Genomic DNA, 16,494 nt, shown 5'->3' on the forward strand with positions numbered 1-16,494 from the left:
CATCATGAATAAAGTTTGTACGGCTCCTTTATCTTATGTATCTGTGACGGCACTACAGCTTGCCATCTATCCGTATCTTTCATAAATTTATTGTATGAACCATCTGCAGACCAGTCGGTAAGATTTCAGAAGTGCATCTGAAATGTCGGTTTCTACCAGACTGCATGCAGTCTTGTAGAAATTGAAGTCGTCTTCAGATTTGTAAAACTAGTTGCTCCTATGGTGTGTCTAAGTTGCGGGATGGGATAATAGTTGTTACCACCTGGCCGCCAAATCGTTAGTACAATAGTTTCTCAATTGAAGCGAATAGATGGCAGAACAAAGTAACTATGAGACGTCTATTTTATCGCTAACTTTCAACATCATATTACCAATCTGCATGTTGGTATTGCAGTGCAGTAGACACTAAGTGATACAGGTGAACCAACATGTACGTCTAACGAAATGGATATTTTTGTGGTGTGAATAAAGGAAAGAGTGTGAGATGTGAACGTAGAGATAGAAAATCACGTATCCTATCCAAATAATAAATGAGCGAAAAATAAAAGTTACAACAGTCTTTATTAGATTTTACATGGAAGTGTATTTTATAAATACTGGAAGGTAATTCACACTTTATTTTAAAAAGTATGTCTTTCCTGTTTCCAGTGTTTCTGGAAAAATGTTATTGGGGAACCGCAAGTTTCACAGGCGAGTTTTGCAATAAAACTATATTATACATGTCTCCAAGTTTATATTGAACCACCAGAATAATAATCACGGTTTTTATGACAGGCCGAGTCAGTCTAATTTCTTATCAGCAAGGAAGAGATATTGCACTATATTCACACTAGGCAGTGTAATAAAACTTGATGCAAGTCTGTTTTCTCAGTATATTTCAATCTCATGATGTTTGTTCATTGTGCAAACCTTAATACCGCTCCTACACCATTAATTATGACTGAAAAATTCATATTGCACAATTATTATCCCAAGTATAAGGGCCTCTTTAATCTGCATTCCTGTTCTGTATTGTTATTTTTGCTAATGATAACTCTTAAATGTTTCTTGATAATCCATTTTGTTTTGTTGTGTGTTCATAATTCTGTTTCCAATGGCAATGGGTTGGGCAATTGTTTAAGTAATATAATAATGGCAGAAAACGGAGAATAGACATGAAATGCCCTAATTCAAATTGTAGTAGATCCTGAAACTGCCATTGTAAAACGTGGAGCTCCTCAAGGTTCAATATTTGGTCCTTTGCATTTCCTCATATATATCAATGATGTACCTCTAACCATCAGTTCCTAAATGAAGACTACGCTTTTTGCTGATGATACTAGTATTATTATCATCTTGAAAGGGACTATTTTCAATGTTCCATTAAAAATGTCTTTCTTGATTTTAACAAATGGTTAAAAACCAGTAAACTCACATTAAATGTTGTAAAAAAACTGAAATTTGGTAACAATGAAATGTGTATTAATGTAAAAATTGGTTATGATAATAGAATAATTGAAAAAGTAGGATCAACAGATTACAAATTGATAATAATATACTTTTGAAAAAAACAAACAGAGTATTTTCCTCAAATTAAGTTCATCATGCTTTACCATGAGAAAAATCAAACCAGTTTTGAAAATAGATACTTTAAAATTAGTTTATTTTGCTTGTTTACATTCAGTCATGTCATGTGGAGTTACGAATGTTCAGGAAAAATTTAACAAATGCTAAAAGAGTATTTAATTCCCAAAGTATATCATTAGATCAATAATGACAGGTATTAAAAAACTCCATGCCGCCATGTTTCATGTGCCATAAATCTTTTTAAAGAAATTATAGCCTGTGGTTATGTTATAGTTAGAAAAAGGCAATATCTTATCTTTCCTAATTAGAATTTGTTATGCACAGAAACAGGTTCATTGATAGTTTTATTCATGTTGTGTAATGTTTTATTTTTGTATGCTTCTACTCTATTTTGGCAAGTCTTTTATGTGGACACATTTATGGCCATGTATAGCTTCATATCCCCGTTTCATGAGGTAACATTTATGATGTGGTGTTATGTGTGTTTGATGAATTAGTGCCACAGATGAAAAAAGGTTGGGATCACTGTTGCAAAGAACTGTTTAAGAAATTTAATATACTTTCCCTTGTGAATGAATTCTTCCTTTCATTCATTGAGGACATGATCATTTAATCAGTCAGATAATCTAAAGAAACATCATTGCATGTATACTGGAATGCAATCATGTATTTGTGATGTGCGTAATAAATTATTTGGTAGAAAGGGTAATCTGAAGACATACAATTGCATACATAGTGGTGAGCATTCATACACCTGTGGTGTCTAATCTATCAATCAAAGCAATCATCTAGAGACACATCAATGAAGTGCATGACAGATTTTTATTAGGATTAGTAGCCAGCCCAAGAATTTAGGACCCAGACAGTCTTTTTCCCTTAGGGTTTTACATTTTAATGACTGGCAAAAATAATTTAGTGTGCCAGCAACAAATGGAATAAACTACAATTTTTAGTGTATTTGTAAGCAACAATAAGAGATTGTATATATTTGTTATACAAAATTATTGCGTGACGTGAAACAAGAAGTGACCTGTGAACACTTACCTATGCTCTTATTAATTTAGATTCTGATTATCTTGCATATTTCTTGTAGTTTTGGAACCAAGGTACCAGTAGTCAACTCAAAGTTGCAATTTCATAAATGAAGAAAATTTATTGAAATTACTATATTTCAATTTTTATTAACTTTTTACTTAAAATGAAGTATTTAATTTAAGCAGCAGCTGTTTTCTTGTTATGCAGAGTGATACTTTATTATAAATATATATGTGGACTGTACAAAACATGCAGCCTATGAGCCATTTGTTGGTAATCTGATAATACAGTTCATAGCCTTTTTAGGATCAAATTCTCACATTTATGGCCCATTTAGGTTAAAACAAAACTGTTCATTATCTTAGAATTTTTATCTGAAATACTGGGAAAAGAGACGAAAGATGACCTCACAATTTGCTTTAACTGTGCTATGATTAAATGTAAGTTTAGTAATATATTTATTTATTTCCGTCAGTACACAAACTTAGTTGTTAAAATTGGTGTTATTAAAGCTAAAACTTTAAAATTTGGCGCTTATCATCGCTATTACGATGTTACAATTTTAGCGCTCATTATTTTATTTCACAACATGTTTCAATGCAACCGCATCATCTTCAGGCTATTTTCGTCTTTAAAACTAATGTATATTTATTATGCAACTATCGTTGATTTGTTTGTTTTGTAGTTTTCATTTTTTGTAGATTGTTTCTTTTTGTTGTTCGTCTTGTTTTGTATTTTTTATATCAGTCGTTCTGTATTCTGTAAAACAATTAGTTGACATTCGAATTATTAATTTAAGCACAAACATGACGCAATTAAACTACAAAAAAAACTATAAATGTAAGTTCTTGCACAAATCGGTTTGTAATTCCTGCCTCCGTTATTTGAAGCCAGTCTGAGGAAGAAGAAGTGTTTCTGTTGTAAGACCAGTCCAGTGCGAGGTCAGAGATGAAGCTCCAAACTTATTACTAATTCACTGCTTGATGAGGATAATTTTGCACATTGTGGCAGTGATGGTTTAATATGGGGCAATGTTCATATGATAATGAGCAGAAGAAAAATGCTCACCAGTGCCACTTCATTTACCATGAATGTCACTTGAATTTGCCCAGGATTAAACCTAGTTCTCTATGGTAAGAAGCCAACATCTGGCTCAGCTTTATTTACATTTTTAATCCTTTTGAGTTCAGTGTCTTGCTAGGATTTTTCAGTTCTTCATTGTCTATGGCATGAATGTGGCTACTTGAAGGCAGATGGCTTAATGACATGGTTCATTATGTCATCATTAAAAATTTTGGACAGTGTTTTAATGTTAGCCACATGCAGTCCTAGTTTAACATGGGACTGCTGGTCACACAGACACATTTAAAAGTGTCACAATAGTCTAAGGTTGTTGGGTAAAGAGGCTGCGTGACATTCCAAGCAGATGTCAGCCAAAATCTGACTGAAAGCACACTACTTGCTTGCATGCTGGCATTTGATGTAGCATGTTTGATCGCAATTCTCTTGATTTCAATTGCGTAACCTTTATAGTAGGCTTGAGTTTTGACTTCGGATTGTGCAGAGTGGGTGATAAAGCCACAAACTGAACTTCAAGACTTGGAATACAGTCTGAAATTCCTTTTGTCTTTACTTGGGGAGTAGCATGGAACTTAAGTACAAGGTATAATTGTCGACCACTTTCTTTTATATTGAACTAACTTCCTCATTGATTCCTGCCCTGTGTTAATTTTTAGCTTTGGTCTGCATAAGACTCTTGTACATTCTATATATTTAATTGGCAAAAATGTTCACGTCCTCCTTTGTAAAAAACATCTTTTATAGCTTGCACGGCGTGGTTTCCAGTCTTTCAGAATATAATTGCAACACCTTGGGAATGAATATGAACCCTTTTATTTTTCTGGACAGTTGGTGTTCTTAGTCTCCCGCAGGACGGACAGCTATGTGGTTGACAATTGCGAACAAAGCCAATGTATTGTGAGGCTCCTGAATCGAGGTGAGAGACTTAAGTTGGTCGACCTGCTGCGACTTCTCGAAAGGAATTAGTGGCAAAGATATTCTGAAAATTATTAAGTTCTAGGTTGGTATTTACTGTGTTCGCATTTGTCCCGTCAATAGATAATGTGGTGGGTTATGTAACGCTTGTTATTCAAGTTACTTCAGTTATGCTGAATCCAGTTCATTTCATATGTACAATTCCTCATTTTGTTTACTTTAGCCCGTTTATTTTGTTAGTGTTGTACGCTTGTAATGCCCAGTAAAGTCGTTGAAATCATGTTCTGCTGCTTGAATCTTTGATAACCTTGCTTTTACGCTTTGATCTCTGCTTGATTGGCTGCAGTGATAGTCATAATTGAGTTATTTTTACTTTGGTGATGTGTATGCATTCTTCTGTTTCTGGCAACGTTTGTTTGCCGATGTATTACACGTTACTACAGTTGGTTTAGCCTCATGATTGTTTTATTTCCACGTGATTTGACGTAACTTTATGTTTTCAAACTGTTGCTCTATATTCCTATAGATCTGATTTGGGTGGTAAAGGCTTTGATTTATATTTTCAATTGAGTCTGCTATAATTTGTGATTCGTAATCTTCTTTAGTTAGTGCATAGTATCGTAAGTATCTTATTAATTCTGCTAAGTTTAAGCATGCGTTGTGTGGTTAAGGTAAGAATCTTACATTGTCCACGTAAACACCATAGAATTAAATGTGTATAGTGCTTTAGTCTTTATGAATGTTAAACTCGAACTGTTTATGTAATTTAAGGAACATAGATTTGAAGAGTTTCAAAATGAAATGCTGAAGAGAAATTTGGGATCTATGACATAAAAAGTAACGGGGATGAAGAAAACTGCATGATGAGGAACTTTATGTAATATTTTATGTGGACTCTTAACTCTTCGTCTCCACTTACACATTGTATGAAACATTTTTTTGGGTTAGAAAAGTGTAACATTCGGCTGAGTGTGTAGAGGACAAAAAAACCATCAAAAGATTAACATTTGAATGCAATAATTCTAAATGTTACTGGGGTGATCAAATAATGGACATGACACATGAAGAGGTAGATAAATCCATAGAAAGTTTTGGTTGGAAAACCTGAAAACAAGAGATTGTTTGGAAGACCTATTAACATATCCAAAAAGAAATGTGGTATTATGGTGATGACTGAATTTATTTGGCACATTTTTATCTGCAATTGTGAACAGATTAAAGAAGTTTCAAGTTCCACATATAGGCAGATTCTTAATCTGCTGAGCAGCTATTACCTTGTCAAAACAGACTCTGCTTAATTTATTTCGTTGCATTATGTAAGTTTTGTATGATTTTTTTGATGGTAAAGGTGATATTTCAGCTTGAAGACTCATGTAACAAATTAAATTTATATATAATACACCTTTCTGTTGCAGTTTATAAAGTTTATCAATGTTTCCAGCACACTTATGTGTTCACAACAGATACAGATCTGACAGAGAATGGGTGAAATTATTTTATGTTATGAGCCCCTGTTTTCAAACATGCATGGGTAACTTTTGTGGGGTGTGAGTGTATGAGCATCATGATGTTAATGTAATTATGGTGGAAAATGATTGTGGTGAATTTTATCGTGGACCAGGATTATGTATAAAGGACATTATATTATAACTAACAATAATTTTGCAATATATTCCTCCATCATCACAATCAATATAATGTGGTTTTGTTCTCATTACAAGTATTCAGACTGTGAAAATCATATTGCACGTTCTTACTCTCATCTCTGTATGCATGTTAGCAAAGATTTAATTGTCAATGAAATGCCCCTCTGTCTATTGGAAATAAGAATACGGTGTGTTTAAACATAATACATTTCCTTTCAGGATGTCTGCAGAAATTTGAAGTTAGATACAATTATCAGAAGTATGAAGCCACGTCACTAGGATTCTTTTATACAACTCACGAACCACCATGTGTGATGAGCAAGAATTAAATTTAGAAAATATTGTGCCGTCTGTTGCAATGAGAGTGCCGAAAATTATGGTACAGAGAGCTGAAGAAATATATCCTTCACTGAAGGAAAGCCTAGTAAGTGGTGTGTGCATGAACAGATGTTATCAACTTGTTCACTTGATTTATCTAACCAAAGAAACCAAGTATTTGTGACAAGTGTTCACAGAATGGGGGATGGTCAGTGCATCCGTCTTATACAGCTCAGGTTAAAGGTGGTGTTAGAAATAGCGGTAGAATATTTGGAGTCATTTGTTCCCCCATTGCAACTGCCTTGCCAATTCCCAATCGGTGGACATCAGTGTGTTAATTTTTTTTATTTCCGTCATCTGAGTTCCACAAGAATAATTACTCATAGTAAAATGTAAATAATAGGATATAAAGTTATGTATATATGTAAGTATGTATAGAAGGGGTAGTATACCATGAAACCTGTCATTGAACAGTCCCTGTCTCTGAAGACAGGGCCTCACTTTATCGATTGGGCCCAACAGAGTAGGTTTTACCTGAAGACGGAGATAGATTTCAATGTGTGAAATGTCGTGTTTTATTAAATCTGGACAATGGATATTGTCCAGTAATTAGTTTGCTTCTATGAAGAACATGATTTGATATGGCATGGGGTACATAATGCAATTCAGTGTGCTGTCAGAAACATTGAACTGATTTACTGTATCCTTTTTTTTTTCTTCTGTGCTATGCTTCATCTGTTATAACAGTATCATCATTGTCTTGTGTATCAAAGACATTTGAGGTACTTAGTTCTTCGGAAACAGAAATAGAAACTGACTTTTATCTCATTTATACTGATATTGCTAGAAAGTTTTTCCATGCATCTAGCAACCAGGCTACTGATTGCTGGATACATTGAACCAAAGTCCATAGGAGCCATAATGTTTTACCTCATCAGGTTTTGGCTCTGAGTTTGACAAGTTACATAATACAATACACATAAAGTGCAGTCAGTTTGGTGCACCAAAATTTATTACATCTTAAGTAATATCATGAGGTCAGAAAATTCCACTCATGCTCCTCAATTAAAAGTCTCCATGGTTGCTTGTGTATTCCCTTCTCCCACTTGATGGCTTAAACTTTTGGATAAGGTCTTAGCTGTCTGTACATTGAGGGTTAACTCTGAAATTAATTAGTGCCTTTTTTAAATTGTTTTAGTAGTCATTTACAAAACTTTCATTAAAAACATAAATATTTAAGATTTACTTTACATGTGCATTGACTAATAGTTGCTTAAGCAACAAATTATACGAGGTGCGACCAAAAGGTTTCCAGACTGCGCGTATAAAAACCCGTACACGTATCTCAGGTATTAAATTCATCCATCACCCTCGAAGTAGTTCCTCTGGGAGTGAACACAATGATCCCAGCGCCGCTGCCAAGCCTGGAAGCATCCCTGGAAATCTTTCTTTGTCAGCCTGTCAAGCACCATCTGCGATTCTGCCTGAATCTCTTCTATCGTCTCAAATCTCCTTCTCTTTAGCTGAATTTTCATCTTTGGGAAGAGGAAGAAGTCACATGGAGATTAGAAAGGAAGTTGGGGTCGGTTCTTGCAAGATCTTTGAGCTCCTGACAAACGAGAAGTCGATTCTGCTTCTGGTCCTCAGACAGGATGCGTCGCATGTGGAGTTCTTCCTTTAGAATCAGCTGACAGGTCCCATAGCCTATCCCAACAATGTCGCACAAGTCGTTGATGGTACGACGTCGATCTTCGTGAATGGCCTGCCGAATCTTCGTAACATTTTCGGGTGTTGTGCTCGAAGATGGTCGTCCAGAACGCTCGTCATCATCGACAGAGGTTCGGCCATTTTTAAAACGTGAATGCCACACAAAAGTTTGTGCACGACCCATTGCGGACTGCCCAAATGCTTGCTTTAGCATTTCATAGGTTTCCGTTTGGCGAGTCTTTGGCAAAATTTGATGCACACGCCATTCCGAAATCGCAGGAGGGTCGGTGTAATGCACTACCAAAACGTCCGTAACTAAGAAACAAATGCTAATTCGATGATGCCGGCTGGCACACTGATTCACTATGAATGTAGGCCGCACCCCCTAGCGGCAGAAGCTCGTACTACATCCGGTTCGCCCTCTATTGACACAGTCTGGAAACTTTCCGATCGCACCTCGTATATACCACCACAGGGAGATGCTTGTAAATTCTTTTGTTATGTAACAAACTGAACTTTATTCTTCCAGCACTGACAGATGACATTGTCAGGCATACATGCAGAAATGTGTTGTCTAACAGAGTTATTTATAATTTTCAGAATATTGATCTAATCAAAGTAGAAAATGATGTGGATACACCAAGCGAACGTGATTTCATTGCCATGAAAACTGCTGAAGTTTACCTGCCATCAGCTTATCCTGTAAAAAAGACTGAACCTGAGGTGAGCCTTGTTTTCAGATAATTGGTGCGTGCACGCACATGTGTGAATTTGTTGTTACAGTGCAAGTCATTTATAATTTTCCATCCATTTCAGAAAATGCTTACGGTTGATTCATATATATGAAAAGAATATATTCACCTTTAAAGCAGTTATGATATAAAACATTCATATAACTTCTTAATTAACTATGCTATGCCCTTGTAGTGGTTTAGTTTTGTCAGAATGGAATCAAACTGCATTGTCAAATGTGGATAGTGTACATGCACAAAAGGTACATACTTCATACATGTACACTATCCATATCAACCTTTACATATTTCACTTCATTATTAGTAAACAAAATTATGTAGCATAAGGGAACATGACGTCTGGTTGTGGCGTGGTTCTTCGGATATGAATTATGGCTACCCACTCGTGGAGCTTGATGTTAGGCTTTAATGAAATAATTATTTTACCTAGTATTCTAATACTAACCTGAAAATTAAAGTATACAAAACAACAATAATCTTGCCTGTTGTTTTGTATGGGTGCGAAACATGGTCTCTCACTCAGAGGGAGGAACACAGATTGCAGGTGTTTGAGAATCAGGTGTTGAGGAGGATATTTGGGCCTAAGAGGGAAGACAATGGGACGTGGAGAAAACTGCACAATGACGAGCTTAAAAATCTGTACTCCTCCCCCAGTATTGTGAGGGTGATTAAGTCGAGAAGAATGAGATGGGCAGGGCATGTAGCGCGCATGGATGGGACAAGAGGTGTGCACCGGGTACTGGTTGGGAAACCTGAAGGGAAGAGACCGCTGGGGAGACCTATATGTAGATGGGAGGATAATCTCAGGCGGGATCTATGGGAGATAGGAGTTGAAGGAAACTGGATTTTGTTGGCCCAGGACAGGGTCCGGTGGAGGGCTTTGGTTAATTCAGTGATGAACCTTCGGGTTCGGTAAGCCATCTAGTTAGTTAGTTTAGTATTCTAATACTGGCTGATAATAAAGTTAAAATATTTAACAGGCTTAACTTCATAACTGTTGGACGATTTATGTTTCCTGTGATGTAACATGATGAAATAATCTTTTGTAAAATAACCTAATATTGTTCCTATCTTTAGTTAAATGGTGAATGGAAAGTATTTTAAAGCTAAATACATATTTTATCACTTTTTACTTTATTTTGATTGTTATTAAGAAGAATGTTTATGCAGACCAATAGTCAGTTTGTTATACTGCGGAACAGTTGTAATAAAGATGTATCCTGTTTTATGTAATGAGAGAATACAGTCATGATTGATAACAGTGTGATGGTTTTACAGAACTGCAGCAACTTGCCGGAAGTTGTACCTGGTTCGTACAGTGAGACATTTCTAACATCTTCTCATGATGAAAATCAGGTCATCAACATCAAAGTTGAGGTTGCCAAAGATGTAGAAGAGGAGGAGGATCCTCTGCTAATAACATTTCCAGTAACAAAGGCAGAACATGAGGTGAGCTGGATGTCTGTGTACACGCGTTTTACATGTGTGTGCACATTTCACAAATACACTTGGTCCTTAACATACCATGCCCACTCCTGTGGATTCAGATGTACCACATCCACCAAGATTGTTATGTTTTATTTTATAGCAGTTGATCTTAAATATGTTTACAGATATTTAAAAGATTATACTGTCACATTCTGTGGTGTGATGCAGAGGTGTAGAGATTAAAGTCAACTGTGTAGTGGGTACAATAGTTTGCTGGGTTCTATGTGGATTCACTAGTGTTTCCTTGGAATTCTTTTACAGTGAAACCTCTATCCATCGTTCCCGGAACTATCGTTTTCCCGAATGCATCGTCCGTTTTGTTCGGTCCCGAATACATCCAATATAAAATAATTTTACATTTTCCCGCTTCTATCGTTCCTCGAACTATCATTTTATCGCATCGATCGTTCCAAAATCTTAGTCCCGGCCCACAAGTTTCCCGCAATGATCGTTTCTGAGAAATTAAAATGCTGGGTTTTGAGATAAATTAATACCGAAAGACGCACAATGTTTTTGGAATACACAGTAGTGGTAACCTATTATGTCGCCCAACCAGCACAGATTCTTTTGGAATGAGGGTCAGCGGTGCAGGGGTGATAGTTGGAGTGAATGGCGGTGCCCAATGCCAGAAATTTTACGAGTTTAATTAGGGCGCACTCATATTTCGTTCCAGCGATGCCAGATGGCATGTGCAGTGTGAATTTCTTCACAAATGCTTTTATTATAAGTACAAAGGAAAGGCTGGCGGCACTTTTCATTCTTCTGGTTCATCTTGTGTCTTCTACAGCTACGTTTCAGCCGTAATAGTATTTCCATTCTTCCTGTTATTGTCCGCGAAGGGGGTGGGAGTGGTGAGGAAGAGGAAGACGACGAATGCGAGCCCGAAGCTGTGCCGAGTTTTGCCGAAGCATTGGCAAAAGTGAAGTCGTTCTTTTATGTGCATAATATTAGTGAACATGACGAGGAAAACATTTTGAACGTGGAAAGTGCTCTGTTTGGTCTAAAACGTAAAGTTTCGACAAACCAGTTGTCCATTAAAGACTTTTTTGGTAAAAAGAAGTAACTTTGAAAGAGAAACATTGTTTTTTTTAAAAAAATTATTGCTTTCCCGCAACTATCGTTTTCCCGTATTCATCGTTTTTATTTCCCACCCCCGCCAAAAACGATGCATCGAGGTTTCACTGTATTAAGTGAACTAGCAATTTTCACAGCTGCAAAGCACAGAGTTGATTTCCATCAGCCATGCATATCCTTATACCTGCTTCACCTATGAAGAGTTAAATTCTCATAAAGGGTACAGCACACACTCGATTAAACACTGAAGTTGCAAGGGCCATGGTCTTTATATTAACATTTCATCATTCAGTTTTAGGTACATTAGGGATGCTGCAGTAATGTTCACCAAAAGATATAGTTACAGTGGCCTCTTGGGTGACGACGGTAATTTGTTACATGGAAACCATCATATCGTTAATCGAATATAGGAAATATATTTTTGCTGTTTCCACAAGCAACACACATTAGACACTGAAATGCTAACCATCTGAAATTCAAACTTTCATGAAAGTGGTTGCTGATTGGCTGAGGTCTACTGTGTCCACCTAGGAGCCAATGTTTAAGGCCGTGTGATATGAATATCATCGATTGAAAATTTATTGCAAATAGAAGCAGTGGGGCGCTGTGGGAGGTGGATCGTAAATCAAAATGTCATTAATTGATGGCATCGTAAACTGAGGGACACTGTGTGTGTGTGTGTGTATATATATATATATATAGTTGGAGAAAAGTTTAAGGTTATCACTAGTTAAAAATGGTTAATACGAGGGTTACTTCAGAAGTCATGGCAATTAATTTTTTGGGGGCAAACATGTTATATTGAAGAAAGTTCAAAATATACATATGAAAGGGCATGATATACTCCTCCGACTGGCATAGTCAGATCAGGCAGTTGTGAATGGGTGTAGATACAGTAGGCAAGAAAAAAGGCACATTACAGAATGATCTCTCTCTCTCTCTTTTTCTCTCCCCCCCCCCCCCCCCCCAATTCTTTGATCCTCGAAAAATTCAATTGTGATTAAAGAAATTCAAAAATTCAGTGTTAGTTAAATCAGAATTCTTACATTAAGACCTTCAAAGTAATCTCCGTGTGTATCAAGTACTCGCTTCCAATGACGAGGAAGATGGCAATTACCATCAGCTTCACCATCTCCAAATCTTGCCATCTTGCGCCGAACTGCGTTGGAAATGTCCTCTCGTGTACGAAAGCGCTTCCCTCGCAATGGCTGTTTCAATTTGGGTATTAACTCATAGTCACATGGCGAAAGGTCGGATAAATATGGAGGATGGTGTAGTACTTCCCATCTCCAACGTCGTAAAAGTTTCTTGACACTTTGAACGGTCATTCCATAATGTGCCTTTTTTCTTGCCTACTATACCTACACCCATTCACACCTAACTGATCTGACTACGCCAATTGGAGGAGTATATCGTTCCCTTTCATATGTATATTTTGAACTTTCTTTGATATAACGCGTTTGCTCCAAAACATTAGTTGCCGACTTTTGTAGTAACTCTCGTAAAAAGCCAGATTTTGCATGGATGTGAATTCAAAACTACTTAGCAGAGAGAAGGTGGCTTTGGTGAGGTTCAGCGTGGGACATGGTAATTTAACCTTAAAGGTGAATATGCATGTAATGACATCTTATGTTTCTTTAAATTCTACTTAATGTGACTGAAGAAACATACAACTGTGACAAAGTAGCACCATACTACAAACTGCTCCCAGACAGAAAGGATTGTTATATAACTTAAATATGTCAAATGTAAAGGTTAAGCTATATTTCCATTTAATGTAGTGACATTTACTCTTTTGTTTTTTCTTACTCAAATTAAAATGAGGATTTTTTCAGAAAAATATTAACATTTGAAGTTGAACATTTTGTTAATTCATTTCACTTTTCCATTGTGAATGTAGGAGCCAGGGTAGCTTAGTCAATGTAGTGATTGACTACGGACTAGATGACCGGAGTTCAATCCCTGATAGGCAGAGGATTTTTTCCTCTAGCCTCTGCACCCAGATTGGCTCTAGTGCCCACCCAGTCTTGTATCCAATGGGTACCAGGATCTTTTCTCAGGGGTGAAACGTGGCCAGGGCATGATGCTGATCACTCACCCTTATCTAGTGCTGAGGTTAGGAATGAGTAGGAGCTATACTGCCTCTCCCTGCAAGCGCTTACATGGCATGCAGTGGGATAGCTTTTTTGTTATGACTGTGAAATCAAACAGAATTTTTACTTCATTACAGGTGTTGTTTCTTCTGCATATCTTAAACTGGTATTCTAAGAGATAATGGATTAATGAGGAAAAGATGCTTAAGGAGCACATATTTGAGTGGAATTTTATAACTTTTCAAATTCATGATGTGTTTCATTCCTCAGTCTAGTAGTTAACAACAAAAATTTTGGATATGAAATGTGTTGTGCAGTTTGTGTGTGGTGTATGCTTAACCTGTAACCTGATAAGTGGGGAACATGGCATATGCCTCCATTCAATGCAGTACATAGTGGGTGGGGTCACTTGCTGCCTTCTGTGATGAAGACAGATTTTTCATACCGTGATTTTTACAGGTTGTGCCATCTAGTGGAATTTTTGCAAATCATTCCATGTCATGTTTCATAACCTAACCACACTGTTTTATTATGTGAAAAAACATTCAATAATATATTAAGAGCAGTGTTTCTTGTCTGGTGTCTCATATGGTAAATAGATTTTTGTCTGCATGCAATAAAATAAATTTTAGACTGGTCAGAAAATATTTTTTAGCTAGTAATCTGTTTCTGTGAAGGAAACTGGCTGTGTATCTGTCTTCAGGTGAGAGGTATCTACGCAGTTAGGTCTGTCAGAAACGTCATAGTTTCTTTCTTCTAAACAAGGATGATGGAAAAAGTCCAGATAGTGAATAATTTTAAGTTTGAAATGTATTTCACATACCACTCTGAATTACTCTTTGTAACAGGGTATGTGACCTATGGTTCTTGCAGTGTTTACAGCACACCCCTCCACTAAATGTCGCCCTCTGTGGACTAGTAGTTAGCGTGCTCGCCACTGTACCCAAGGTTTGCGGGTTCGATGGATTTTTAAGGGTGATAAAAATCTATAGCATAACTCCCTTCGGAGTGGAAGTAAATCCGGTGGTCCCATGTCATAGATTTACAGCATGTAAAAGAACCTTGCCAGCATGATACAAGATGTTTCGTAAGCAAAATTCAGCGGCCATTTCTCACCCAAGTCTCTCCTGGTTCACTGCTAGATGGCTCTGGCAGGCAAATCAGGAGTGAGTATAATTTGTGCAGAGTCAGTGGGCTAAGCACTCACTACTCTTAAATGCACACTTTAAAGACTATGAAACCTCCGAAAGGAGGCTCTGTGCTCCATTTAGGAGTTACAGGAACTATCTATCTATCTCCTTCACTAAGTACAGCTCATGTAATGGTATTTGGTGAAGAACACAGTTTTTCACCTGATCTAATTTGTGTCTTGCTTTCAAACTCATTCTTCTGTCGAGACTTATCCCAATTTTTGTTCTTTTTTTTACCAGATTCCTCTCAATGAGAATCAAGTTATACATGATGAGGATCGTCCATATTCCTGTCATATTTGTCATAAATCATTTCATCTAAGGAGTAATCTGAAGAGACATCAACACTTACACAATGGGGAGCGTCGATATTCCTGTGATGTGTGTAATAAATCGTTAAGCAGTCAGAGTAATCTGAAGACACATCAACGCATACATAGTGGGGAGCATCCATTTTCCTGTGATATGTGTAATAAGTCATTTAATCAGTCAGGTAATCTGAAGAAACATCAATGTATTCACAGTGGTGTGCGTCCATATCCCTGTGATGTGTGCAGTAAATCATTCAGTAATCAGAGCGATTTGAAGAGACATCAACGTATGCATAGTGGGGAGCAGCCTTTCATTTGTGATGTGTGTAATAAACCATTCAGTAGAAAAGGTAATCTGAAGATACATCAGCGCATTCATAGTGGAGAGCGTCCGTATGCATGTGATGTGTGTAGTAAGTCATTCACTTGTCAAAGTATTCTGAAGACACACCAACTCACACACAGTGGGGAACAGCCATATTCCTGTGATGTGTGTAATAAATCATTCGGTAGAAAAAGTAATCTAAAAACACATTACCTCATACACAGTGGGGTTAAACCGTATTCCTGTGATGTGTGCAATAAATCTTTCAGTAGTCACAATGATATGAAGAGGCATCAACGTATACATAGTGGGGAGCAGCCATATTCTTGTGATGTGTGTAAGAAATCATTTGCCAGAAAGAGTAATCTGAAGATGCATCATCGAACACATAGTGGAGAGCGTCCATATGCATGTGATGTCTGTAACAAATCTTTCAGTCTGAGGAGTCATCTACAGGCACATCAGCGCATACATAGTGGAGAGCGTCCGTATTTATGTGATGTGTGTAATAACTCATATCGTACCCTGAGTAATCTGAAGGAACATCAGCGTGTGCACAGTGGAGAAAGGCCATATGCCTGTAGTGAGTGTAAGAAATCTTTTAGTCAGAGCAGTCATCTTAAGACACATCACTGTAGGGTATGACCTGATATTTCTTTGGGCAGTGAGGTAGATTATATTTTTCTCTCAGGGTTTTGTATTTTAACCAGCATAGTGCTCATGGTGTTACTGTTGGGTACTTTGACAAATGTTTACAATTTCTTATCTATTTCTCTTACACAGAAACTTCCCATGTGCTTGCTCATTCAGCATGTATCCTTGAATATTATGCAAAATTAAAAATTGTTTTTTTTATGAAACTAGCTGAATATACCTGTAGCATTATGGTTGTACAATATTTACATTTTCTTACTTTTCTTGGCTCAAAGCTTATCATAGGCCTGATCATCCATCATATATCATTGACTGTCTTAAAAATTCAATTTCTAAACCC

The 16,494-nt window shown here is 36.8% G+C and overlaps 1 protein-coding gene across 14 annotated transcripts; it reads left to right on the forward strand.

Moving 5' to 3' along the window:
- The first annotated feature begins 129 nt into the window (after positions 1–129).
- Positions 130–16,379, forward strand: LOC110840382 (uncharacterized). Of its 14 annotated transcripts, none has more exons than XM_022085379.2 (7): positions 130–603; positions 3,492–3,734; positions 4,510–4,681; positions 6,462–6,666; positions 8,868–8,990; positions 10,298–10,468; positions 15,105–16,379. In XM_022085379.2, exons 4-7 carry the CDS (start codon positions 6,550–6,552, stop codon positions 16,143–16,145), a joined length of 1,452 nt encoding a protein of 483 aa, XP_021941071.1. In that variant the 5' UTR covers positions 130–603; positions 3,492–3,734; positions 4,510–4,681; positions 6,462–6,549; the 3' UTR covers positions 16,146–16,379. The 14 variants fall into 14 exon arrangements, with proteins under 14 accessions (XP_021941071.1, XP_087206876.1, XP_021941072.1 ...); XM_087350750.1 differs by having other exon boundaries at positions 4,510–4,597; XM_022085380.2 differs by lacking the exon at positions 4,510–4,681.
- The last annotated feature ends 115 nt before the right edge of the window (positions 16,380–16,494 follow it).

Source organism: Zootermopsis nevadensis, unplaced genomic scaffold (assembly GCF_977971745.1).
Source record: "Zootermopsis nevadensis isolate Lab colony 2312 unplaced genomic scaffold, Znev_1.0 Znev_ptg000017l, whole genome shotgun sequence".
Lineage (NCBI taxonomy): Eukaryota > Metazoa > Arthropoda > Insecta > Blattodea > Termopsidae > Zootermopsis > Zootermopsis nevadensis.